This window comes from Scyliorhinus torazame, chromosome 2 (genome assembly GCF_047496885.1).
Source record: "Scyliorhinus torazame isolate Kashiwa2021f chromosome 2, sScyTor2.1, whole genome shotgun sequence".
NCBI classification, from domain to species: Eukaryota; Metazoa; Chordata; class Chondrichthyes; order Carcharhiniformes; family Scyliorhinidae; genus Scyliorhinus; species Scyliorhinus torazame.
The window spans coordinates 131,673,530-131,699,050 of NC_092708.1; the positions used below are offsets into that span (position 1 = coordinate 131,673,530).

The following is a 25,521-nucleotide window of genomic DNA, read 5'->3' on the forward strand; positions in this document are numbered from 1 at the left end:
GCCCCCAGCTCCTCATCCTCCCTCCCCCCCTCCACCACGACATGGGGAAGAGAGAAAAGTTACAGGGTCGCAGGATTAACAACTTGGGAAATCATCTCTTCCCCCTTTTCCCCCTCTTCACCCCACATATTCGCCCCACCACTTTGTCCCAAACGTTCTTTTTCTAGCCCGCTTATTCCAGTTTCTCCTCGACAATAAATGTCCACGCCTCTTCTGCCGTTTCAAAGTGGTGGTGTTTCCCTTGATGTGTGACCCACAGTCTTGCCGGCTGCAGCATTCCAAATTTAACCTTCCTTTTGTGCAGCACCGCCTTGGCCCGATTAAAGCTTGCCCTCCTTTTCGCCACCTCCGCACTCCAATCTTGATATACGCGGATCATCGCCTTCTCCCACCTACTGCTCCGAGTTTTCTTAGCCCATCTGAGGACCATCTCTCTGTCCTTATATCGGAGAAATCTCACCACTATGGCTCGAGGAATTTCTCCAGCCCTCGGTCTTCGCGCCATAACTCGATAGGCTCCCTCCACCTCCAACGGGCCCGTCGGGGCCTCCGATCCCATTAACGAGTGCAGCATCGTGCTCACATATGCCCCGACGTTCGCTCCTTCTGCACCTTCGGGAAGACCAAGAATCCTTAAATTCTTCCTCCTCGCATTATTCTCCAGCACCTCCAGCCTTTCCACACACCTTTTGTGTTGTGCCTCGTGCATCTCTGTCTTCACCACCAGGCCCTGTATGTCGTCCTCATTCTCAACAGCCTTTGCCTTCACGACCCGAAGCTCCTGCTCCTGGGTCTTTTGCTCCTCTTTTAGCCCTTCAATCGCCTGTAATATCGGGGCCAACAGCTCCTTCTTCATCTCCTTTTTAAGTTCTTCCACGCAACGCCGCAGGAACTCTTGTTGGTCAGGGCCCCATGTTAAACTGCCTCCTTCCGACGCCATCTTGCTTTGTGCCTGCCTTTCTGGCCGCTGCTCGAGAGGATCCACCGCAATCCGGCCACTTTCCTCTCCTTTTTCCATCCGTGTCCAGGGGGGATTCCCTTCTGGTTTACCGCACAGTGTTTTTAGCCATTAAAATTGCCGTTGGGGCTCCTATTAAGAGCCCAAAAGTCCTTTCCACCGGGAGCTGCCGAAACATGCGACTTAGCTGGTCATTGCCGCACCCGGAAGTCGTGTATTTTCCCCTTCTAAATCAATCCCTTGGTCCTTCTTTGGACTAGCGGTGCCAGTCCTGGAGCGATTCAGGATCCATTAGTGGGCTAGCACCAGTGCCACATGGAACTAGTGCAATCCACTCCCCACACCCCTTCCCAGCCAAGTGGATGCCACTGGTTGTGCAAGAGCAAACCCATCCTGTTGATGGGCCGGCTGGGGCCAGAGGCTACCTAGAAGGGTGGTTTGGGGGGGAACCCATATGACCCATGACTCTACTTTCCCAGTGGGCAGTCAGCGGCATGCACAGCGGCATGGCTGCCTTGCAGGCGTGCGGCATAGAAAGCATTCATGCCGCTGTCGAGGGACCGGAGCACAGCATCCTGTTTGGCACCCGGTGCCTACATCTATTTTCGGCTGATACCTTATTCTCCACTAAATTGTATTTCCCGATGTTGGCGACAGCCGAAGGGGACTCCCACCCCGTTGTATTTGTGGTTTTCCAATTGGTTGGGACTTGTCCAAAATGTAAGGAATTTTGATAGATTACAATCAATGCCTCAACTATCTCTGTAGCCACTTCTCTGAAGACACTGGAATGCAGGTCTTGTCAGCCGTTAGTTTTCCTACTATTTTTAGTCTAATGATATTGATTCTTTTTAAGTTCCTAGCTCCTTTTTCCTCTGGATCTTCTTCTATTCTTGGGGATTTTTTTTTGTGTCTTCTAATTTGAAGACAGATACAAAATATTTGTTCAAAGCCTCTACCATTTGCTTGTTTCCGAGTATTAATTCCCCTCTAAGGGACCAACTTTTACTTTATTTGCTCCTTGTGATATACTTGGAGAAGCACTTACATTTTTTTTACAACTCTTGTTAGTTTATTCTCGTACTCTAATTTTTCCCTCTATGTTTTTAGTCTTCCTTGGCTTATTTCTAAAATTTTCTCAATCTTCAGGTCTGCCATTAATCTTTGCAACATCGCATACCTTTTTGTATTTGATACCACCAACCTTTCGCTATCTGTGGCTAATCATGGAAGTTATCCTTCTCATGAAGTCTTTCTTTCTCAATGGAATATCTTTATTGAGAGTTATAAAATATCTCCTAAAATGTCTCCCACTGCTTAAGTAGCCTGTTACTTTTTAACCTATTTTCCCAGTCCACTGTAGCCAACTTTGTCTTCACACCTTTGTAATTGCCTTTTTAAAAAAATTCAAGAAACTTGATTTGAGTTTCACAATTCTTTCAACACTTTACCTGCTATATTCTTGACCTTAGCTATGCTACTGATGGAGGGGCTATCCAACTCGAGTACTTCCATATGGACAAGGAAGACTAATTGATGGAGTTCGCCAGCCTGAGTTACCTTCGCCCAATTTCTAATAGCAAAGCAACTTGGTCGTAATCAACGACCTGCTTGATCATCCTTTTAGCCTGAGGCTGCTGAATGATATGTGAGAAAAGAGCAGGTGAACCTAAAAAAAAAACAAAGGAAGAATACATTCAAACAGGGTTTAAGAAGGCATTGGAGTAAGAATAATCGCTTATTGTCACAAGTAGGCTTCAATGAAGTTACTGTGAAAAGCCCCTAGTCTCCACATTCCGGCACCTGTTCGGAGAGGCTGGTACGGGAATTGAACCCGCGCTGCTGGCATTGGTCTGCATTACAAGCCAGCTGTTTAGCCCACTGTGCTAAACCTGTACTGCCTAATTATAATCAAGTCCTGAAAATTGGTTTCAATAATGATTTTAATTAGGTAAAGTAAATAACTAAACGTGGGCAGCACGGTAGCATAGCGGTTAGCGCAATTGCTTCACAGCTCCAGGGTCCCAGGTTCGATTCCCGGCTGGGTCACTGTCTGTGCGGAGTCTGCACGTTCTCCCCGTGTGTGCGTGGGTTTCCTCCGGGTGCTCCGGTTTCCTCCCACAGTCCAAAGATGTGCAGGTTAGGTGGATTGGCCATGCTAAATTGCCCTTAGTGTCCAAAATTGCCCTTAGTGTTGGTTGAGTGGGGTTACTGGGTTATGGGGATAGGGTGGTGTGTGCTTGGGTAGGGTGCTCTTTCCAAGAGCCGGTGCAGACTCGATGGGCCGAATGGCCTCCTTCTGCACTGTAAATTCTATGTCTATGTCTATGAAGGGGGAATTTACCAAGTGAAAAGTGATAGAAAGTTTTGATTTTTTAGGTAATTTGAAAGGAGGATTCTGAACTGTAATTACCACCCAGATATCAATGTACACGGAAAGCAGGTAAATATAAAGCAGAACATTTGAGACAGATTTCCTTAAAATTAAATGTACCAATGAACTTTTCTATCAGTGAGGCACAACATTGTTCTCTGAATTCTGCATTCTGATGCACATCAGTTGGCAAGCATTATCTGGCATCTCTGAATCTGTCTATATATATATATATATATATATATATATATATATGTTTCTGGAACATACTTCTTCATTCACCTGAGGAAGAAGCAGCGCTCCGAAAGCTAGTGACATCGAAACAAACCTGTTGGACTTTAACCTGGTGTTGTAAGACTTCTTACTGTGCTCACCCCAGTCCAACGCCGGCGTCTCCACATCATTATTATTATGATATTGTACAGAAATAGCATTTCCATGCCATGAACAGCATTTCTTTGCATGTTAATTTACACTGTTAGAGATATGGGCCAATTATTTACCATTCTCTCTGTAAATATTTCATATGACTAATATTTAAAGAAGTTGATGAACAACCCCCCCCCCCCATATTGATCCTCTCCCTCCAATCCCCCACCATGAAACCTTTCTTTCAAAAATATTAGGATCTCTCTGAGATAAACTACTTTAGAATATCTTTATACTGAACCACAGCTCATACTTTTTTTATTATTCATTTACGGGATGTGGGAGTCGCTGGTTAGGCCAGCATTTATTCCCCATCCCTAGTTGCCCTTCAGAAGGTGGTGGTGAGTTGCCTTCTTGAACTGCAGCAGTTCTTGAGGTGTAGGTACACCCACTGTGCTGTTAGGGAGGGAGTTCCAGGATGTTACCCCAGCGACTGAAGGAGCGGCGATATATTTCCAAGTCAGGATGGTGAGTGTCTTGGAGGGCAACCTCCAGGTGGTGAGGCTCCCTGGTAGCTGCTGCTCTTGTCCTTTTAGATAGTAGCGGTCGTGTGTTTGGAAGGTGTGTCAGGAATCTTGGTGAGTTACTGCAGCGCATCTTGTAGATGGCGCACATGGCTGCCACTGTTCGCCAATGGTAGAGGGATTGAATGTTTGTGGAAGAGGAAGCAATCAACTGGGCTGCTTTGTCCTGGATGGTGTTGAGCTTCTTGAGTGTTGTTGGAGCTGCACTCATCCAGGCAGTGGAGAGTATCCCATTACACTCCTGAGTTGAGCCTTGTAGATGGTGAACAGGCTTTGAGGGGTCAGGAGGTGAATTAATCACCATAGGATTCCTAGCCTTTGACCTGCCCTGGTAGCCACAGTATGAATATGGCTAGTCCAGTTCAGTTTCTGATCAATGGTAACCCTCCAGGATGTTGATTGTGGGGGATTCAGTGATGGTAAGGCCTTTGAATGTCAAGGGGCGATGGATAGATCCTCTCTTGTAGGAGATGGTCATTGCCTGGCACTTGTGTGGTGTGAATTTTAATTGGCCTGACCTTCCTATGAACTTGCCGCTTGTCAGCCCAAGCTGCAGCTCACCAGCTCCATGTTTGAGAGAACTAGATGTGTCCAACACTTTTCAGTACTCCACCATGTGGTGTGACTCTACATCCATTGGGACAGCATGCACGCCGCTTCACTGTTGTGAGAATCTTGTTCTTTAGCAACAGTTGGATGTCAAGATTTGAAAGTCCATTACACACCAAGGTCACTGATATGAATTATGACTGTTTTACAATCAGCTGGTCAGCTATTTTGCAACTAACCTTGTCTGTGTATCCAGGGACTGCAGTAGAGCCACTGTTATGAAGGACATTACTTTTACTGCAGGTATGGTGACGGCTTTCGATCTACAATTGATCACTGCAAACATAGATTACTGATTGCCTTTTTTCTAAATTGTATATATAACTTGGGTTCCCTTACTATACTTATGCTGGTACCAGTATTCAATTTTACACTGGATTGTGATGGAACTCAATAAGGAATAGTCTATTTGGTTGATGTTATGGCTTTCAAATAAATAGGTAAATAAAATGCAGTACACCATATAACCAAAATACGAATACAGGATGCTGACAGGATAATCTTCATTTATGATAAGAGCACGGTGGCACAGTGGTTATAGGGTTACGGGGGTTGGGAGGGATGGTTGGGGGAGTGGATATGGGTAGAGTGCTCATTTGAAGGGCCGGTGCAGACTCGATGGGCCAAATAGCCTCCTTCTGAACTGTAGGGATTCCTTCTATGAAAACCACTGAATACTTGAAATATCAAGTAAAAAGAGAAAGTGCTGCAAACTCTCAACATCTGTGGAGAGAGAAACGGGGGTAATGTTTCGGTTTGCTGACCTTTCACCAGACCTGGAAAGAAAAGTGTTGGAGATGTAACTGGTTATAAGCAAATGCAGTCAGAGACAGTGAGAGATGGGGAGAAAGAACAAAAATGAAAATATGTGATACAGTGGTGGGCAAGAATAATTAAAGCCTTGTGGTAGGAATGATGGAAATAGTGTTCACTGTTCTTACTCTTCTGAGACTGACGACAACTTCTGGAGTCTGAAAAAGCGTACTTAAACTCAAAAATCCAGAAGTTGCTGTTAGTGATTCTATGCTTCTCCATAGGGTGCACTGTTAAATTCTTACAGAATCACAGAAAATTACAGTGCAGAAGAAGCCCTTTGGCCCATTGAGTCTGTATCGACACAGGATAAACAACTGACCTACCTACTTAATTCCATTTGCCAGCACGTGTCCCATAGCCTTGAATGTTATGACGTGCCAAGTGCTCATCCAGGTACTTTTTAAAGGATGTGAGGCACCCCGCCTCTGCCACCCTCCCAGGCAGTACATTCCAGACTACAATCAATTAGAATTTGATGAGAACTCCCATTTCGATGCTCTTAGTCTTGCTTTAAAACCCTTGAAAAAATGCACTTTGTTGAATGAGGTGAATAACTTGACTTTTAGCTACGTACTAAGTTAATAATTACTTATGAACAATCTCTCTAGCGCTGAAAGGCTAGTTCTCTATTTGTGGAAAGCTAAATCTCTTCATTATGACAAATTCCAGATTTTATCTTTTTTAAAGTTTGTTTAATATTTCACCAAACCATGTATATGTTCTAACCTTTATTTTGCTATCTGATATTAAAAATGTGAAAGATAATCAGTACTTTTCACTTCCTAGCACACTGACAGATTTTTTCAATGTGATCGGCTATCTACTTGTTTAACGACACCACAGTTGCTGAGTGCCTAGAAATTCCCTTGAGTTGGTGTCAGATTTAAACTGCTATGAATCTGGAAGAGATGTAAATGGCAACAGCATCTGCTAGCTGAGGAAATTGGAAGCAGTGTTTAAGGCCTGAAATGTTACAGTACGAAGTCTCACAACACCAGGTTAAAGTCCAACAGGTTTGTTTCGATGTCACTAGCTTTCGGAGCACTGCTCCTTCCTCAGGTGAATGTCACCTGAGGAAGGAGCAGCGCTCCGAAAGCTAGTGACATCGAAACAAACCTGTTGGACTTTAACCTGGTGTTGTAAGACTTCGTACTGTGCTCACCCCAGTCCAACGCCGGCATCTCCACATCATGAAATGTTACAGTTCACTGTTGGATGGAAAAAGCTGTAAAGTGTCTAATCAACAGATGCATTGCTGTTTCTTGAGCTTCTGTTACACATTACTGGAACCACGAATGAGGTTGAGGAGATGGAGGTCAGAGTGGCAGCATGGCAGAGAATTAACATTGCAAGCAACCAGAATTCAGGGCCATGCTCATTGATTCAGCATCAGCAAAGTGATCACCCAATCAATTTTTTGTTTCCTCAATGCAGAGGAGATTTCATCTTGAGCATTGAATACAGTTTATTAAATTGAGAGTAAACAGTTTCACCTGGATGGGGTGACCCGGGCCCTAGATGGAAGGAAGGGAAGAGGTAAAAGAGCGGATGTTAGAATCATAGAATGGTTACAACACATACCAAGACAATTTGGGTAGTTAAGGCCATGCTAGCTCTCTGCAAAAGCAATTTAGCTAGTTTCACTGCCTCCACCATTTTCTGGTAGCCCTTAATTTTGTTTTGCTCGGGTGCTTATCCTATTTCTTTTTGAAAGCCACGATTGAATCTACCTCCACCACCCTTTCAGGCAGAGCACTGCAGATCCTAACCGCATGCTGCATGAAAAGGTTTCCCCCATGTTGCCTTTGGTTCTTCTGCTAATCCCTTTCAACCTGTGTCCCCAATTCTTCATTTTCTGCCAGTGGGAACATTTTCATTATATCTTGTTTAGATCCCTTGCGATTTTGAACACCGTTATCATATCTTCTCTCAATCTTTCCTTCTGCGAGGAGAACAATCCCCAATCCATCCATGTAGTTGGAGCCATTCTCAAATCTTTTCTGCATTCTCTCCAAAGCCTTCACATCCTTCCTAAAATAGGTGCCCAGGATTGGCCACATTGCTCCAATTGAGATAGAGCCGGTGTTTTATAGAGATTTACCATAACTCCCTTGCTTTAGTACTTATGTTCTGCCATCTTTAATAATTTGGGTACATATTTCCTAAACTATTTAGAATTGTTCCCTGCAGTTTATACTGCTTATTCCTCCTACCAAAATGTATCACCTCACACTTCTCTGTAGGCTCCTGTCTATGTCCAACATATTTATATACAGCTGCCCACAGATGAGCCCCTCTGTGTACCTTCCTCCAATCTGCAAAACAACGGTTCATTATTCCTGTCACTCAGCCACCTTTTTATCTATGCTGACCCTGTCCCTTTTATTCCTTAGGTTTCTGATTTGCTGGCAAGTCATATCAACTGTGCTATCCTCATCAACATTCTCTGTTGCCCTCATCAAAAAACTCATCAATTTTTTTTTTTTACAATAGAGTACCCAATTATTTTGTTTTCCAATTAAGGGGCAATTTAGCATGACCAATCCACCTACCCTGCACATCTTTGGGGTGTGGGGGTGAAACCCACGCAGACATGGGGAGAATGTGCAAACTCCACACGGACAGTGAGCCGGAATCGAACCCGGGTCCTCGACGCTGTGAGGCAGCAGTGCTAACCACTGCACCACCGTGCCGCCCAAAACTGAGTCAAGTTAGTTGAAATCCTTGTATTAATTCATCTACACTTGTCACGTGATTGTTAGATTTGTTCAGGGTTATACTTTTCAAAAGCTTTTCCACCATCAAGGTTAAACTGAATGGCCGATGTTGCTGGGTTTATCCTTGCACATTTTTTTTAAATGTAATATTTGCAGTTACAGTACTATTTGCAATTTTATTCTGTAACAGCAGCCAGTATTCAAAGAGGATTGGAAGATTCAGGGACGGGATTCTCCGACCCCCCGCCGGGCCGGAGAATCGCCGGGGGGTGGCGTGAATCCCGCCCACACGCCCCGACGCCGGCTGCCGAATTCTCTGGCGGCAGTTTTTCAGCGGGGACGGGAATCGCGTCGGTCGGGAGCCGTTGGCAGCGGCCACCCCGGCAATTCTCCCCCCCACGATGGGCTGAGTGGCCGCCCGTTTTCGGCCGGTCCCGCCGGCATAAATTAAACCAGGTCCTTAGCAGCGGAACCTGGCTCTGCGGGCGGCCTGCGGAGTCCTCGGGTGGGAGGGGGTGGGGGGGATCTGGCCCCCGGGCCGGGGGGGGGGGGGCACCGATCCGCAGGTGGGCCAGTGCCGTGGGGCACTCTTTCCCTCTGCAGCGGCCGGTGTAGCGGTCCACCATGGCCAGTGCGGAGAAGAACCCCCCCCCTGCGCATGCCCTGAGATGACGTCGGCGCTCCTCGCGCCGGCCGGCGGAGGCCGTTTGGCACCGGTTGGTGCGGCACCAACCCCGCCGGCCTAGCCCCTGAAGGTGCAGAGGATTCCGCACCTTCCGGGCGGCCCGACGCTGGAGTGGTTCACGCCACTCCTCGCCGCCGGTACAGCCCGCCCCACCGGTTGGCGGAGAATCCCACCCATGGTCTGTATTTCCACAATGTTTCCTTTCACCCTGCTAATCTTTCATTCTGACAGGTTCATTCTCAACCCACAAAAAATAGCTTCTGTGCTCCCATCACCCTTTTGTTTGATGGCCTGCAGTTCAATAAAGTGAATAGGCAAAGAATGCTGATCCTTCCCTATTCTATGTACTCTTCTTCCTCTTGCTCCATTTCAAGGTCGGTGTGAATAATAAGCCAGTGATATTCGTGTTATTCAGAAACTCATGAGTATTGTGATTTCTCATTTACTTGTTTATTTTTAATTACTTTATCAGAGTTACAAAGCCAGAGCTCAGAGTGCGGACAGGGGCAAACCCCTAATCCAGCTCCTTGCCTGCTCCAAAAAACAATTCAAATTCAAATTGAATCCAATTCATGGTCTACACTTGATCTTAGCCAAAAGGCCGATAAGCGATGCTTTCTCATTTACAAGAGTTTATCTGAAAAATTGCTTTACCGGGGAATAATAGTCTTTCTCAAAACTTGCAGGATGGTGACAACTGGGAAATCATTGAAGGATTAAAAATTGGGCAGACCAATGTGCAGAAACCCGATAAACATGAAGGATTCATGTTGAAGAAACGGAAATGGCCATTGAAAGGCTGGCATAAAGTAAGGAGCAGATAAGTTCATTCTCAATACAGGCAAATTATTGATCAATGATGCCTGAGATTACAAATTAATTTTGAATAGAATGTTGCTGCATGATTAATGCCCCTACTTCTAACAGTGGTCTGTATAGATTTACATTATTTATACTTGCCACGTCATTTTAGTAAGCGTTCTCACATGGATTATTGCCTGTTGTTCAATTGAGAGATGATTTTGCAAATAATACCATAGATTCAGGAAGATGGATTGAGATAATCAGAATGTTGCATTAAACGCTGATTTTGTGTCTTCTGGGGTAACATCTATTTTAATTGATTGTGTTCTCCAGCAGCCTCTCTTTTGCTCCATTGTCCCTGGTATTTAATTCAACCCCACAACCAACATTATGTTATCTCCTGTTTGAAAATTGACCAAAAGAGCGAAATATAAATGTAAAAATGGAAAGAAGCAGCAACAAAATTGGCTGAAGTGCATTAAAGGAAGTGATTATGGACAAACAACGGCAATAATAAAGAAAGTGCTTGGATAGAACTATTCAATGTTTTTTTTACAGATTATGCTTCACCAAGATGTAAAAATGCGCACGCAAGGATAATACAAGGATAATTTTAGGCATTGTTAATCACACCCCTCATTGAATCTGTCATTGTGTTCAAATCAATCTGAAATTTTGTCAAATTTTCAGCTACCTAAACTTTATTTTTTAACTTCTTTGGTGTGCTTTTCTCACTTATATTCCCCCTCCTCCCTCTGCTTTAACATTACAAGATAAATACAGATGAAGAAAGCATTTTGCCCATTTTAGATTCTGCATCTAGAAGGGCCTTAAAGTCCTCCTACCATGACCTCCAGCTGCTTTTTAAATTACTTCAGGATTTTCAGCTCCACTGCTCCACCTGGAACTCCATTCCATCTGTTGATCCTTTTAATGTGCCTAAATTTGTCTTTTTATTAATTTACACCATTTTCCCTTTGCACTGTTTATTTTGAATTTGTTTTCTGGAAGTATATTACTGTTTGATCACCTCTCATTTATAGGCTGAAAAACTCACTTTCTCAAGGTTTTATTCATTCATCTTTCGTTTCACACTAAGGGTGGAATTTTCTCAAATCAGGTCCCTTCTGAAAAAGCAATTATTAGTGGGCTGGGAATTCATTGGACTCTGCAGCGGTCTTTGCTGTGGCTCTATTACTGAGCCACAACATTGATATCCCATTTTCCGGTTCCCCATGCAATCAGAGGGCGGATGGAATAATCCACTGGGTCTGTCAAAGGCAAGATTTCTAATTAAAGAGACTCCAACATGATTCACAAGAGCTCACCAGTGGATTTTTGAGGCTGCAATAACCACAGGAATGGAGAGAAGGCTGCTCCCAGGTCTCTCACTCTTACCTGGAGGTCCTACTGCAGGGTCTGAGGAGCGGCAGTGAGGTGGGTCTCCAAGGACAAAAGGAAAGGGACAGCCTTCGACAATCAATCAGGAGTGGATGGAAGTGTGTGAGGAAGGCAGTAACAGGGGTGCGCCCCCCCCCCCCCCCCCCCCCAGATACAGTGCACTGAGAGGTTCCAGGAGGGAGGGAGGTAGGGAATGGTTAGTGGCATAACACTCTCAGGTGCCAAAACCCATTCATCTGAACAAAACTCTTCATACCTCCTCCCCTTGCAGCTCCATTTATTCTTATTTCTCACTTTGCCTCTGAACCCACATCTGAACAGCTGCATCCCATCGCCCTCTCACGTCTGTGCTTCGCAATCATCCTCCACAAATTTTGTCCTAGTCTTACACAAGCCATTCGTAATACATGACTCCTTGATTTCTTTCCTTGCAGGGAAAGATAGCACATAGTCTTGGTGAGAGACGGGGTTCCAGGGTGAAGATGGCCTTTCAGGGATGGGCACCCTTGTCGGCCATTAGCAATGCATGCCCACCTGGTCACTGGGAAGGCAGTCTGGTTTCAGAAGGCTACAAATGTCAATAAAAAGCCTGAGCCTCTTGAGGTACTGGTGCTCACCCATGAGAGGGTAGAAGTGCAGGTTAATAATGAGGACCTTCAAAGGAGCCGAAGGGCTCAGGAGTGGTTAGGAAAGTTTCCAGACCACGTAATAGGACAGAGAGTAAAGAAGGTGGCAGCAATCTAACCTCAGGCAGAACAAAAAAGATGACAAGCATGAGAAGGGAGGTGGTCAATTCAGGACTGAGGGTGTTGTACCTAAATGTGCGCAGTGTACGGAACAAAGTAAATGAGCTTGATGCACACATTGAAATTGGTGGATATGATGTTGTGGGCATCACAGAGAGGTGGCTGCAAGGGGATCAGGGCTGGGATCTAAATATCCAAGGATATGTGTCCTATCGAAAAGACAGGCAGAAGGATAAAGGGGGCGAGGCTGCATTGTTAGTAAGGAATGAAGTTAAATCAATAGCAAGAAGCGATATAGGATCAGAAGGCACAGAATCTCTGTGGGTAGAGTTGAGGAATCAGAAAGATAAAAAGATCCGGGACTGGATTCTCCACCCCGCCACATTTCCATCCTGCCCCACCGACAAGATTCTCCGTTACAATGGTGTTTCCCATTGTGGGGCAGTTCCACGCTGTCGGGGTACCCGTGGATACCAGCAAAACGGAGAATCCCGTCCCCTGATAGGAGTTCTGTACAGGCTCCCGAGCAGTCGCCTGGATGTCGGGCAGAAAATAAATCGGGGGATAGAAAAGGCATGTAAAAATCATGTAGGACTTCAATATGCAGGTGGACTTGGAAAATCAGGTTGGTAGTGGATCCCAGGAAAATAATTTGTGGAATGTCTAAGAGATGATTTTTTTTTTTGGAGCAGCTTGTGACAGAGCCTACTAGAGAACAGGCAATTGTGGATTTGGTGATGTGTAATGAGACAGACTTGATTAGGGAACTTAAGGTGAAGGAACCCTTAGGGAGCAATGACCACAATATGATAGAATTTATCCTGCAGTTTGAAAGGGAAAAGCTGGAATTAGATGTAAAGGCATTATAATTAAATAGCGCAACCACAAAGACATGAGGGAGGAAGTGGACAGAATTGATTGGAAAGGGAGTCTAGCAGAGAAGACAGTGGAACAGCAATGGCAGGAGTTTTTGGGGGTTATTTGGGAGGCACAACAGAAATTCATCCCAAGGAGGAGGAAACATGCAAAGGGGAGGAGGAGGCATCTATGGCTGATGAGGGAAGTCAAGAACAGCATAAAAGCAAAAGAAAAAGCATACAAAGTGGCGAGTATTAGTGGGAAGCCAGAGGATTGGGAAGCTTTTAAAAGTGAGCAGAAGACAACTAAAAAAGCAATAAGGGGGAAGAAGATGAAATATGAGTGTAAGCTAGCGAGTAATATGAAAGAAGATAGGAAGAGTTTTTTCAATATGTAAAAGGTAAGAGAGAGGCAAATATAGACATTGGGTCACTGGAAAATGAGGCTGGGGAAGTAGTAATAGGAAAAAAAGAAATGGCAGAGGAACTGAATAGTTACTTTGCATCAGTCTTCACGGTAGAAGATACCCGTGGGATTCCAGAGCTCCAGGAGAATCGGGGCACAGTTGAGTGTAGTGGTCATCACTAAGGGGAATGTTCTGGGGAAACTGAAAAATCTGAAGATGGACAAATCACCTGGACAAGGATGGTCTACACCCCAGGGCTCTGAAGGAGATAGCTGAGAAGATTGTGGAGGCACTGGTGGTGATCTTTCAGGAATCACTGGAGGCAGGGAGCGTCCCAGTGGACTGGAAACTAGCTAAATGTAACACCGCTGTATAAGAAGGGAGGGAGGCAGAAGACGAGAAATATGATGCTGGTTAGCCTGACTTCGGTCTTTGGCAAGATTTTAGAATCATCGCGGAGTGCTTAAAAGTGCATGATAAAATTGGACTGAGTTAGCACGGCTTTGTTAAGGGGAGGTTATGTCTGACAAATCTGTTAGAGTTCTTTGAGGAGTTAACAAGGAAGTTAAATAAAAGTAGAACCAGTGGACGCGATTTATTTAGATTTCCAGAAGGCCTTTGACAACGTGCCACATAGGAGACTGGTAAGATCCTGGCATGCAAAGAGGATTGGCAAAAGTCAGAGCGTGGGGATAAAGGGGTATTTTTCAGGATGGCAGTCGGTGATTAGTGGTGTGCCTCAGGGATCTGGAAGAAGGAACCGAAGCTTGCAGATGAAACAAAGACCTGCAGAGGGGCAGGTAGTATTGAGGAAGCCGGAGGGCTGCAGAAGGACTTGGTCAGGCTAGGAGAGTGGGCAATGAAGTGGCAAATGAAATACAATGTGGAAAAACGTGAGGTTATGCACTTTGGAAGGAGGAATGGAGGTATAAACTATTTTCTGAATCGGGAAACGATTGGAAAATCAGAAGCACAAAGGGACTTGGGAGTCCTTGTTCACAATTCTCTTAAGGTTAACGTGCAGGTTCAGTCGGCAGTGAGGAAGGCAAATGCAATGTTAGCATTCATGTTGAGAGGGCTAGAGTATATGAGCAGGGACGTACTTCTGAGGCTGTATAACGCTCTGATCAGACCCCATTTGGAGTATTGTGAGCAGTTTTGGGTCCCGTATCTAAGGAAGGATCTGCTGGCCTTGGAAAGGAGCCAGACGAGGTTCTCAAAAATGATCCCTGGAATGAAGAGCTTGTCGTATGAGGAACGGTTAAGGACTCTGGATCTGTACTCATTGGAGTTTAGAAGGATGAGGGGGGAATCGTATTGAAACTTACAGGATACTGCGAGGCTTGGATAAAGTGGACATGGAGAGGATGTTTCCACTTGGAGGAAAAACTAGAACCAGAGGACACAATCTCAGACTAAAGGGACAATCCTTCAAAACTGAGATGAGGAATTTCTTCAGCCAGAGGGTGGTGAACCTGTGAAACTCTTTGCCGCAGAAGGCTGTGGAGGCCAAATCACTGATTGTCATTAAGACAGAGATAGATAATTTCTTGATTAATAAGGGGATCAGTGGTTATGGGGAGAAGGCAGGAGAATGAAGATGAGAAAAATATCAGCCATGATTGAATGGCGGAGCAGACTCGATGGGCAGAGTGGCCTAATTCTGCTTCTGTGTCTTATGGACTTATGACGAGAGAACTGATCCTCTGCCTCTGCTTGGAATCTTGTCTCCTTCAAATTGGATTTCTGTTCATCTCCTCTGCCCTATGGAATACCGTGTCGCTGAGGACAAGCTAGTTTGTCTGCTGTTGGTGGTGGTGTTGCAGCTCCTTTTGCTTTTGGTCAGAGGTAGGAGGTAGTGCTGAATAAACTTCCCCCATGCCATTGTGAAGGCTGGTAGCAGGGACATGAAATTGAAGGTGAGTGCAGTGCAAGACAGGTGAAATGACTTTCAAGAAGTTAGAAATCACCATGGGGAGCAGCCTTCTCTTAGTTCCTGTGGTTGTTGCAGTCTCAATCTCACTGAAGAAGCATTTCCCACTGTGCACTTGTCTTGTTGACCCTGGTGATTTGCTGACAGCTTGGAAACAGGTCTACTTGTATTAAAGCTGCATCTTTGGTCAAAAGTAGAACTTAATTGCCTGTTAAACTATTTCAATGCCTTAGCTTGAAGATGCACAGGGGTTTCCCATTTACCTTCAATCCTGCTGAAACCTGGAAGACAGAAGGATGATGTTGGGATTCCAATCTTATGTCAGTTTTAAGGGTTTTAACTCCCTTCATGCAAACCCACACAAACTTGCCAGTAAAGGTTCTGCCCTAAGAATTAGCTTTGTGGATTTCCTCTTATCTAGCTTCCTGCTTTGAATGCCTCCTTGTGCTTGTGATCAGAACTGAACACACTGGACTGGATGTTTTGCTCCTCCGCCAGCAGGCTTGAATGTGCTGGTAAAATCCAACTTGTGGCCTTTCTGCCACCTACCTGCCCCCTGACCCGTCTGAAACTTTACTTAATGGTCTTATCCTGTATCTGGCCCAAGGCTCATGTCGTGTGGGAAGCCAGGCAGCTTTAGTGTCAGTGATGTCAGGTAGGAGGATTGATGACCTTTCCTGTGGGTCCCTTGTGCCCGTTGGGGGAAGCCCCGGCAAGATCACACTTCTCCTTTTACCAACCCCCCAGCCTCTCAAACCCAGTCCCTCTTCTTCTTACCAACTTGCTCAAGTCTGCCAGCTTGATGCCTTGTTAATTAATTGAACCTCATAAACATATAAATCAATCAAAGCTAACATTTTGCTTCAGCCTGTGTAAGCAGACCCCTGCTGAGCTAATCCATTAGTGAGTTTTGGCATTCAGGCAAGCATTCATAATGAGGTTATCTGGGAACTGTATTAGCAGAAACATGTGGCCATGCATAATAAGTTATTATTTCTTTGGTCTGTTTTTCTATGTCTGTATGCTTATTTGGCCTAGATTAAGAGTGAAATAACGTTCCTGTTATTGAAACTGAGTGGCAGTACCTGACTGAAATCTTCACAAAGTTGTAAGAGCAGAGTTTTTTTTTCCAAAGCGGAATTACAGTGGGGTGTTTTTCACGAACATTTCATGACACCATTGTTATATTTATACAGAGTGCATTCTGGCTAAGGGGGCATGGATAAGAACTTTTACGTGTATCTTTCAAAATGTTCCCAAATCCAACCTATGGTTCACAACTCCTCTGAGGAACCGTGAGCCGTGAGTCCTTGAGAAGCTGGCCTAACTCTATGCAGGTTGTGAGAGAGTGGTATAAGATGCCCTCTCTGCAATGGAACGGGCCGGGCTGGGAGTGCAGGCTCACTACCTGCACCGTTATCCCATGCTGACGTAAATTGCTGGTGCTGGGAATGAGGGCAGGAATCCTATATTCGGGTCCTACTGCCAATTTTAAGGGTGAGGCTTGGCTCCACAAAATCCAGCCTATTGTGTTGGGTTTATGTCTTGTCATTGCTTTAATAATAATAATCTAATAATCTTTATTAGTGTCACAAGTAGGCGTCTCCCTGCTAATGCAATATGGCCATACAAGATGGCCATCGATGCCCATCTGCGCATGTGCACTGGTCTGCGCATGTTCTGAAATCCAGTGACATCACTGCTGGGGCCTCCAGCCTGGAAATCAGCATGGCAAAAGGACGGGAAGGATTTGTAGACAAGGAAGTAAAACCTTGTTCCTTGGTGATATTTTTCTGCAGTCACGTGGTGAGTGTTTCTAAACTCTCCCACTATCCTAGTAATCTAAGTGGATTTTAGGTTGCTGCAAGTGTTAGATGAGGCAATATAGAGTAATATTCTCCCATGTACAGACTAACTCTAGTGGCAGAGGCAGGAAGGTGGAGTGTTTTCCACTGCGGCGGCTCGCAGGAAAACACGGTACATTTTCAGGCCTTGACCTAATTAATTATGCAACCGGGTATTTTGCACCGTTTTCGGTGGTGGGGCAGGCCTGATGGTATGGAGTCCACTGTCCTATCCGGGCACCACATTGAAAAGGCGCCTAACATCACTGACTCACTATTGAAGAAAGACGGTGGACTTCCTGAAAATTAAGATGGATCTTTGAAAGCATTCTGAGGCCAGAAGGTGGACTTCCTGAGAAAGAGTGCTCCAGGGTTGTCACCAGCCTCCTGCCATTGAACCTGCCAATAGTCTAACACTTAAATCATCCTTCAATCCACTTGCATCACTGGGATAGTGAGACTGAGTTTAAAAACACTGAGCAACATGTCTGCAGCAAAGTATTCCACAAGGGAAAGATTTTAATTTCCCATCAGCAAAACTTTTCCTTTTAACAAACAATTTTATTTATTGAGGTATTTTGTGGCATTGTAAACAATTACAGATTACAGAAATATGCAAACATCAACAGAAAACCAACATTTCAACCAAACCATAATGCACATACCCGCTCCTCTCCCATCTACACTCCCCGCCTGCTTATCCCTCCTACTCTACCCCCCCCCCCCCCCCCCCCCCCGGCTGATGCTCACTCTCCCGCGAGGAAGTCGATGAATGGTTGCCACTTTCGGGTGAACCCCAATACAGATCCCTTCAAGGCAAACTTTCCATACGCAGAAAACTTGACATGTCCGAAAGCCATAGTTCGGTCTTCGGTGGTGAGTCCCTCCATGCCAGCAGTATTCGCCGCCGGGCTATTAGGGAAGCAAAGACCAGAACACCGGCCACTTTCTCCCCCAGGACTCCCGGGTCCTCCGAAACCCCGAAATTTGCCACCTCTGGACTCATCACCACCCTTGTTCTCAGCACCCAGGACATGACATCCGCAAATCCCTCCCAGTACCCCCTAAGCTTAGGGCATGCCCAAAACATGAGAACATGGTTCGCTGGTCCTCCCGCGCATCTAGCGCACTTGTCCTTTACCCCAAAGAATTTGCACATCCGAGCCACCGTCATGTGAGCCCGGTGAACGACCTTAAACTGAATCAGGCCGAGCCTGGCACATGTTGCGGTTGAGTTTACCCTACTCAGGGCCTCCGCCCATATCCCATCCTCAATCTCCCCGCCGAGTTCCTCCTTCCATTTGAGTTTCAGTTCCTCCGCCTGGGACTCTTCCCCCTTCATGAGCACCTTGTAAATATCCAAGACTCTATCCTCTCCTCCTTCTCCTCCAGCGACTATTCTGTCCTGATCCCTATTGGCGGGAGGCGTGGGAAGGATGGGACCTGTCTGCATACAAAGTCCCGCACCTGTAAGTACCTAAAGTCATTTCCTCTTTCCAGCCCAGCTTTCTCCTCCAAATCCCTCAAACTTGCAACAGGAGTTTTCAAAATCCTTCACTGTCAGTCCAGGATAGGAATTCACAGCATTCTCTCCTCCTGCAGCCAGTGGTGAATGTGCACGTGCCCAGCTGCACATTTCCCCCTCTAAAAATGGCGGCCTTTAACTCGGATTTGCCATCAGCTTAGAACTGCTCAAGCACAGCATTGGCATTGAATCCAGCCAATTGGAGACTATACCAGCCCACGGGACAAAATATATGTTCAAAACAGTTGTCTTCAAATACTCATCCTAAAAATTGATTTCTCAAGTGGATTTAGAGTTGATTCAGTTGATCTCTAGATCTTGAAATTACTTATTTGTCCATTTTTCTCATTTGCATTCAGCTATAATACAATAATAAATATATATAAATGAACTTCAAGGGGCAGCACGGTGGCGCAGTGGGTTAGCCCTGCAGCCTCACGGCGCTGAGGTCCCAGGTTCGATCCCGGCTCTCGGTCACTGTCCATGTGGAGTTTGCACATTCTCCCTGTGTTTGCGTGGGTTTCACCCCCACAACCCAAAGATGTTCAGGCCAGGCAGATTGGCCATGCTAAATTGCCCCTTAATTGGAAAAAATGAATTGGGTACTCTAAATTAAAAATAAAAATAAAAAAAATAAAAAAATTAATGAACTTCAAATGGGAATTATTTTTCCTGAAACACTTGAATTTGCAGGACATTGTATAAATATTTTACTGTCATCAAATCGATTGATTTGAACTTTTAGATTGTAGCAATTTAATTACAATTCAGTTTACAAATTGTGTGTTTGTCTATTCATCAAAGTTTATCTTGTTGCAGCGTTTCTTTGTTCTTGATAATGGAATGCTAAAGTACTCCAAGGCGCCAATTGATGTGAGTAATAATGCAACGTGATCTGATCTAAGCAGTAATTCTTCATAGCATCAGTTAACCACAGTTAACCTTTCAGATTTACTTAGTAACCCTTTGTTGCTGTTTACATTTTCTTTCATTGTACTTAAAAAGGTGGATCAAACGTAGGTAATGATGGGGTTTCATGTTCAATATATTTAATGATGATCAATATATTAACAGATTTACTGCAATTTATGATGAAATTGAGGAGAGAATCAAATTTACAATTTTTTGATTAATTGCACTTTTAATGTGTAGAATTTGTATAATGATGTTGCAATCCCATTTTAATGGACTAGTGACATTATATGCAAATATTCAGCAGTAGGAACAAAATGTAAATTGCTGAGAAGAGGAACTGGATATTATTACAGTACCCTTGGATGCCTCTGCAAAATAGGTGAAACAGCAGTCGAAGGATTATGAGCCTGATTTACCGGCTTCATCGTGCCCTACTTGGTGACGCGACGAGGTAGTTGAATCTTGCGAAATTCGCAATGCTGAGTCGTCTCGCGAGATTCAACTGAACCTCACGAAACGTCACGACTTGACTCTCACCCGCGCTGGGCGGGATCCAGATATTTTAAATATGCATGCGCTGGATTGTCCTGGCGCCCGGGAACTAATGGTCTCCCCAGCGAGGCATCGACCGGGCGCTGTTTTATGTTGGGCGACACAAACGTGGACCAGGCATAATGGAACCTGGGGGGAGGCCTCCAGGGCCATTGGAGACGCATGGGTGGTAGAGGACAGGGAAGGGTGGCGCTGTGGATCTCCCTCTGGCACCTGGGCACCTTGGCACTGCCAGCCTGGCACCATAGCACTGCCACCGTGCAGTGCGAAGGTGCCTGGGTGGCAGGGGCACTGCCAGGGTGCCCAGATGGCAGTGCCCAGGTGCCAGGGTGGCACTGCCAAGAGTCTGGCCCTGAGGGAGGCTATGCCCATGAAAGGGGGAGTATGGGGGCGATGAAGGGTTGGGGGGTATCGAGTGGGAGTCCCGAAAGGGGAGGTGGCGAAGCCCAAAAGGAAGGGTGGGGACACCTTGAAAGGGGGACCCTCAGTGATACCATCTTTGGGTGTCCTCACTTGGGGGGGTGTAGGGTAATGTCCCTGTGTGCAGGGGAGTGGGGGCGTGACATTGCCCGAAGAATGGGGTCTGGAGGACCCTCAAGCCGATCGGAGCACCCTTTCAAAATGACTGCTTGATCTCTGAGGAGCTGGTCTGAGGAATTCAGCTCCGCAGAGATGAAAACATTTATAAGTGTGGGCTTGACTGGGGAGAAACTCCCCAAGGCCCAAAATAATGGCCGCCATCCATCGGCCACGCTACATCAGAAAAGCCGATAATAGCTGTGAGACCCCATTCCTGGGATCTACCCGGCTCGCCCGCTTGCGAGATTCAACACGATCTTGCGAGATGTTGCGATGCAAATACCACCGCAATGGACGGGATCACTTTTTGGCAAATCTACATATTAGAGCAAGACCGTATGCCTCACGTGCAGATTCCCGAGGTACCTGAGGCTTTGGGATTCAACCCCTTTGCCTCAGAGAACTCGGGCGAGCGCCGTTCAGCACTGGTCCCCACAAATGGGGACCAGATGGAACGGCACTCGGGTTGCCCAGGGGTTTGGAGGTCCCCAGCTGCATGCCCTTTGGGCGAGATGGTGCCCGGGACTGCTGGTGCCACCTGGGTACCCTGGAAGTGCCAGCCTGGCACTTTGGCAGTGCCAACCTGCCATCCCGGCAGTGCCCATGTTAGCTGGCAATACCACCGTGGTACCTCGGCAGTGCCAGGCTAGGGCCAAGGTGGCATTATTTGTGCGTGTGAAATTGGGCCAGGGTTGCCCGGCATGTGGGTGTTTGGGGTGGGGGTGGGCGGCGGGGGCAGAGCGGTGCGAAGATCCTTCCATGTGCGTTTGGGCTGGTGGGAGAGGGGTCGGAGATCATTCTGGGGACCTTTGAGATCCTAAAAATGGCACCCCGATCTCTCGCTACACTGGGGAATTCTGGCGAACATGGGGGTATTCAAAAAGTGCCACAGCCTTTTTGTAGTCATGGAGAATTTTATTTTTTCTTACATGGATTAGGACTTTACAGCAGGGACAATTTGTGTAGGAAGAAATTTATGAAGATAGCTCAAGAATCTTTCCTTAAGCAGCAGGTGAGAGAACTCTTAGCAGGGAAGACAATCAAGAAGGAATAATAAAGCAGCGTTGAAGGAAATATTTAAGATCTAGCCATCAAAGTTGTTAATTTTCAGATTAATATGAGAACAAAATAGCTGTTATAAATTTATTCATTTGGATTTTAGACTAACAGACTAAGGAAATAAAATGCTGCATGAGGGGATTAGATGAGAAGAACTATTCAAAAGGAAGAAAATAAAGAAGAAGTGTTAGTGCCTTAAGGAGACTTTTTTTACATTGTAAAGTCTGTTTTACCCAGAAACGGGGGCAGCACGGTAGCATTGTGGATAGCACAATTGCTTAACAGCTCCAGGGTCCCAGGTTCGATTCTGGCTTGGGTCACTGTCTGTGCGGAGTCTGCACATCCTCCCCGTGTGTGCGTGGGTTTCCTCCGGCTGCTCCGGTTTCCTCCCACAGTCCAAAGATGTGCGGGTTAGGTGGATTGGCCATGATAAATTGCCCTTAGTGTCCAAAATTGCCCTTAGTGTTGGGTGGGGTTACTGGGTTATGGGGATAGGGTGTAGGCGTTGACCTTGGGTAGGGTGCTCTTTCCAAGAGCCGGTGCAGACTCGATGGGCCGAATGGCCTCTTTCTGCACTGTAAATTCTATTCTATTCTATTCTAAACAAGTCGGCAAGTAACAGCAACATAAATCAAAAAGTAAGTAATGGAAGGCAGAATGGAATAAGAGAGGTAAGGTGCATTTTGAGATTTACAGGGAGAAATAGGATGGGGAGAGCCATGAAATCAAGCAAAGATTCTCAAAACTGATGAGATGTAAAGAGGGAATACGAGTAGAACATAGTGAACAATATAAAGCACAATAAGACAGTATTTTAAACATATCAAGAACAAGTGGAGGATATCATGGAGACTTGGCATTTGAGCAATGGAAGTGATAGAATTACAATATCACTGGGTCTTGATGGTTTTTACTACTGAAAGTAGAGTAGAAAAGGTACTGGAGTTGAGGGACGGACAAGGGCACAGAGAACGGACCAAAACCTGTTAGAATCACAAGGAAAGGCATGTTAGAATGGTTTAGGAAGCTGAAGATGAACAAGGCCAAAGATCCTGATGTTTTTGTCCAAGGCTCTGGAGGAGTTGGCTGATGTCACTGATATCTTCCAAACTCATTGAATTACGTCCTAAAAGATTGGAAAATAACAAATATGACTCCATTTTTAAATAAGATCTTAATAAATAGGAGCAGGAGTAGCCCCAGCAGGGTGCAGGGCAGAGTATCCCAATGGTACAACTCACTTTATCCCCAGTACTGGTGCCAGTGCCCCATGCATTTAAAAAAATAATTTGTTCATGGGGTGTGGGCGTCGTTGGCTGGGCTACCATTTATTGCCCATCCCACATTTCATGGATCTGGAGACACATGTAGGCCAGACCAAGTAAGGACGACAGATTTCCTTCCCAGGTGGGTTTTTACGACAACCTACAATGGTTTAATGGTCACCTTTAGACTTTTAATTCCAGATTTTTTATTGAATTCAAATTTCACCATTTGCCATGGCGGAAGTCGAACCCGAGTCCCCAAAGCATGACTCTGGGGCCGGATTCTGTGATCCTGAGGCTAAGTGTTGACGCCGTCGGAAACGCCGTCGCATTTCTCGACGACGTCAACACCGCCTCAGGATCAGCAATTCTGGGCCCTGCAGGGGGCCAGCACGGCACTGGAACGATCCACGCCGCTCCTGCTGCCGATCCTGGTGTGAACTGGGTGCCGCGGGGTCCGCGCATGTGCAGTGGCACCGGCGCCAACGCGCGCATGTCCAATGGCTCCCTTCTCCGATCCGGCCCCGACGCAACATGGCGCAGGGCTACAGGGGCCGGCGCGGAAGAAAGGAGGCCCCCAGATGAGAGGCCAGCCCGCTGATCGGTGGGCCCCTGATCGCGGGCCAGGCCACATCGGAGGCTCCCCCCGGAGTCCGTCCCCCCCCCCCAGGCTGGCCCCGGACCCTCCCACGCCGAGGTCCCGCCGGCTGAGAGCAGGTGTGAACGGCGCCGGTGGGACTCAGGTTTTTTTACGATGGCCGCTCGGTCTTTCCTGGGCCGAGAATAGGCGGGGGGGGGGGGGCCGCGTAGAGCAGCCCTCGACCGGCGCTGCGCCAACCACGCAGTCAGCAATGGTGCCAGCGGAGAATCGCATCGGGGCGGCGTGGCGCGATTTGTGCTGGTCGCGGGGATTCTCCGGCCCGGCCCTGGGCTGAGAGAATCCCGCCCATGGTCTCTGGATTACTAGTCCAGTGACAATACCACTATGCCACTGCCTCCCAATGATTGAAACCCAATACTCCTATACCAGTCTTTCAGCCACACCTTCAACTCTCTGATATTATTCACCCTATTTCAATTCACTTGCGGCTCAGGTATCCAGAGTTTATTACCTGTTGGACAATTAGAAGAGCTGAGGCTTCTCCATTGCTGCCTTCTGGATCCTAATATCTGCCTCTCTTACAGTCATACCCTCTTGTCCTTGACTGCGAACCAAATCTGAAGAATCCAGTCTAAGGCATGTGACTGCCTCTTGGAAAAAAAGGTGTCCGGGTAACTTCACCCCATCTCACCAATGCATTGTTGTGTCTGAAACTCAGATTGCATCTCATCAACTCCAAACCCAAGTTTCTAAAGCTACAGATGTGGTTGCCTTGAAACCACAGTACCCTTATGCCAAAGCTGCAACACACTACCTGTCCTGCTATTTATATTTTATTTCATTTGGCTAATTAGGTCACTAGATCAGCAATATTACTCAAAGATTATCTGAACAATCAAGGAGAAACTCAATTTATTGACCTGTATATCTTGTCTTGATTTTAGGGAAACTGTTTGAGAATTTGATGATGCACAAGCACCATCAGAGACAGATTGTGGGCCTAGTTTCAGAAGGGCAAGTTCTACCTGACCAATTTACTGGATATTTTTTAGGCGATTGCAGACCTAGGGCGAGATTCTCTGACCCCCCCCCCGCCGGGTCGGAGAATCGCCAGGGGCTGGCGTGAATCCCGCCCCCGCCGGTTGCCGAAGTCACCGGCACCGGAGATTCGGTGGGGGCGGGAATCGCGCCGCGCCGGTTGGCAGGCCCCCCCGCTCGATTCTCCCGCCCGGATGGGCCGAAGTCCCGCCGCTAAAATGCCTGTCCCGCCGGCGTAGATTAAACCACCTACCTTACCGGCGGGACAAGGCGGCGTGGGCGGGCTCCGGGGTCCTGGGGGGGGCGCGGGGCGATCTGGCCCCGGGGGGTGCCCCCACGGTGGCCTGGCCCGCGATCGGGGCTCACCAATCCGCGTGCGGGCCTGTGCCGTGGGGGCACTCTTTCCACCATGGCGGACGCAGAAGAGACTTCCTCCACTGCGCATGCGTGGGAATGCCGTCAGCGGCCGCTGACGCTCCCGCGCATGTGCCGCCCGGAGATGTCATTTCCGCGCCAGCTGGCGGGGCACCAAAGGCCTTTTCCGCCAGCTGGCGGGACGGAAATTTGTCCGGCGCCGACCTAGCCCCTCAAGGTTGGGGCTCGGCCCCCAAAGATGCGGAGCATTCCGCACCTTTGGGGCGGCGCGACGCCCGTCTGATTTGCCCGTTTTGGGCGCCAGTGGGCGGACATCGCGCCGTTTCCGGAGAATTTCGCCCCTAGAGTGAGATATTAGTGGTTACTTTCATGGATTTTAGGAAGAAGTTTGAAGCTGTCCGACATAACAATGATTCACAAGGGATAGACAACAAAATAATTAACTGAATAATGGCAGACTTGATGCAAAAGAAGATAAAGGCCAGTTACTTTGACAGTCACTGTAGAG

The 25,521-nt window shown here is 46.7% G+C and overlaps 1 protein-coding gene and 1 pseudogene across 4 annotated transcripts in view; one reads left to right on the top strand and one right to left on the bottom strand.

Moving 5' to 3' along the window:
- The window catches only part of osbpl6 (oxysterol binding protein-like 6), a 334,262-nt gene that overhangs the window by 111,904 nt on the left and 196,837 nt on the right, over positions 1–25,521 (top strand). For all 4 annotated transcript variants that reach the window (XM_072477126.1, XM_072477154.1, XM_072477136.1 and 1 more), the window contains exons 3-4: positions 9,799–9,921; positions 19,449–19,502. In XM_072477126.1, coding sequence (XP_072333227.1) covers positions 9,799–9,921; positions 19,449–19,502 — 177 coding nt within the window. The remainder of the gene's footprint in view (positions 1–9,798; positions 9,922–19,448; positions 19,503–25,521) is intronic.
- LOC140408092 (U2 spliceosomal RNA) lies at positions 9,568–9,725 on the bottom strand (annotated as a pseudogene).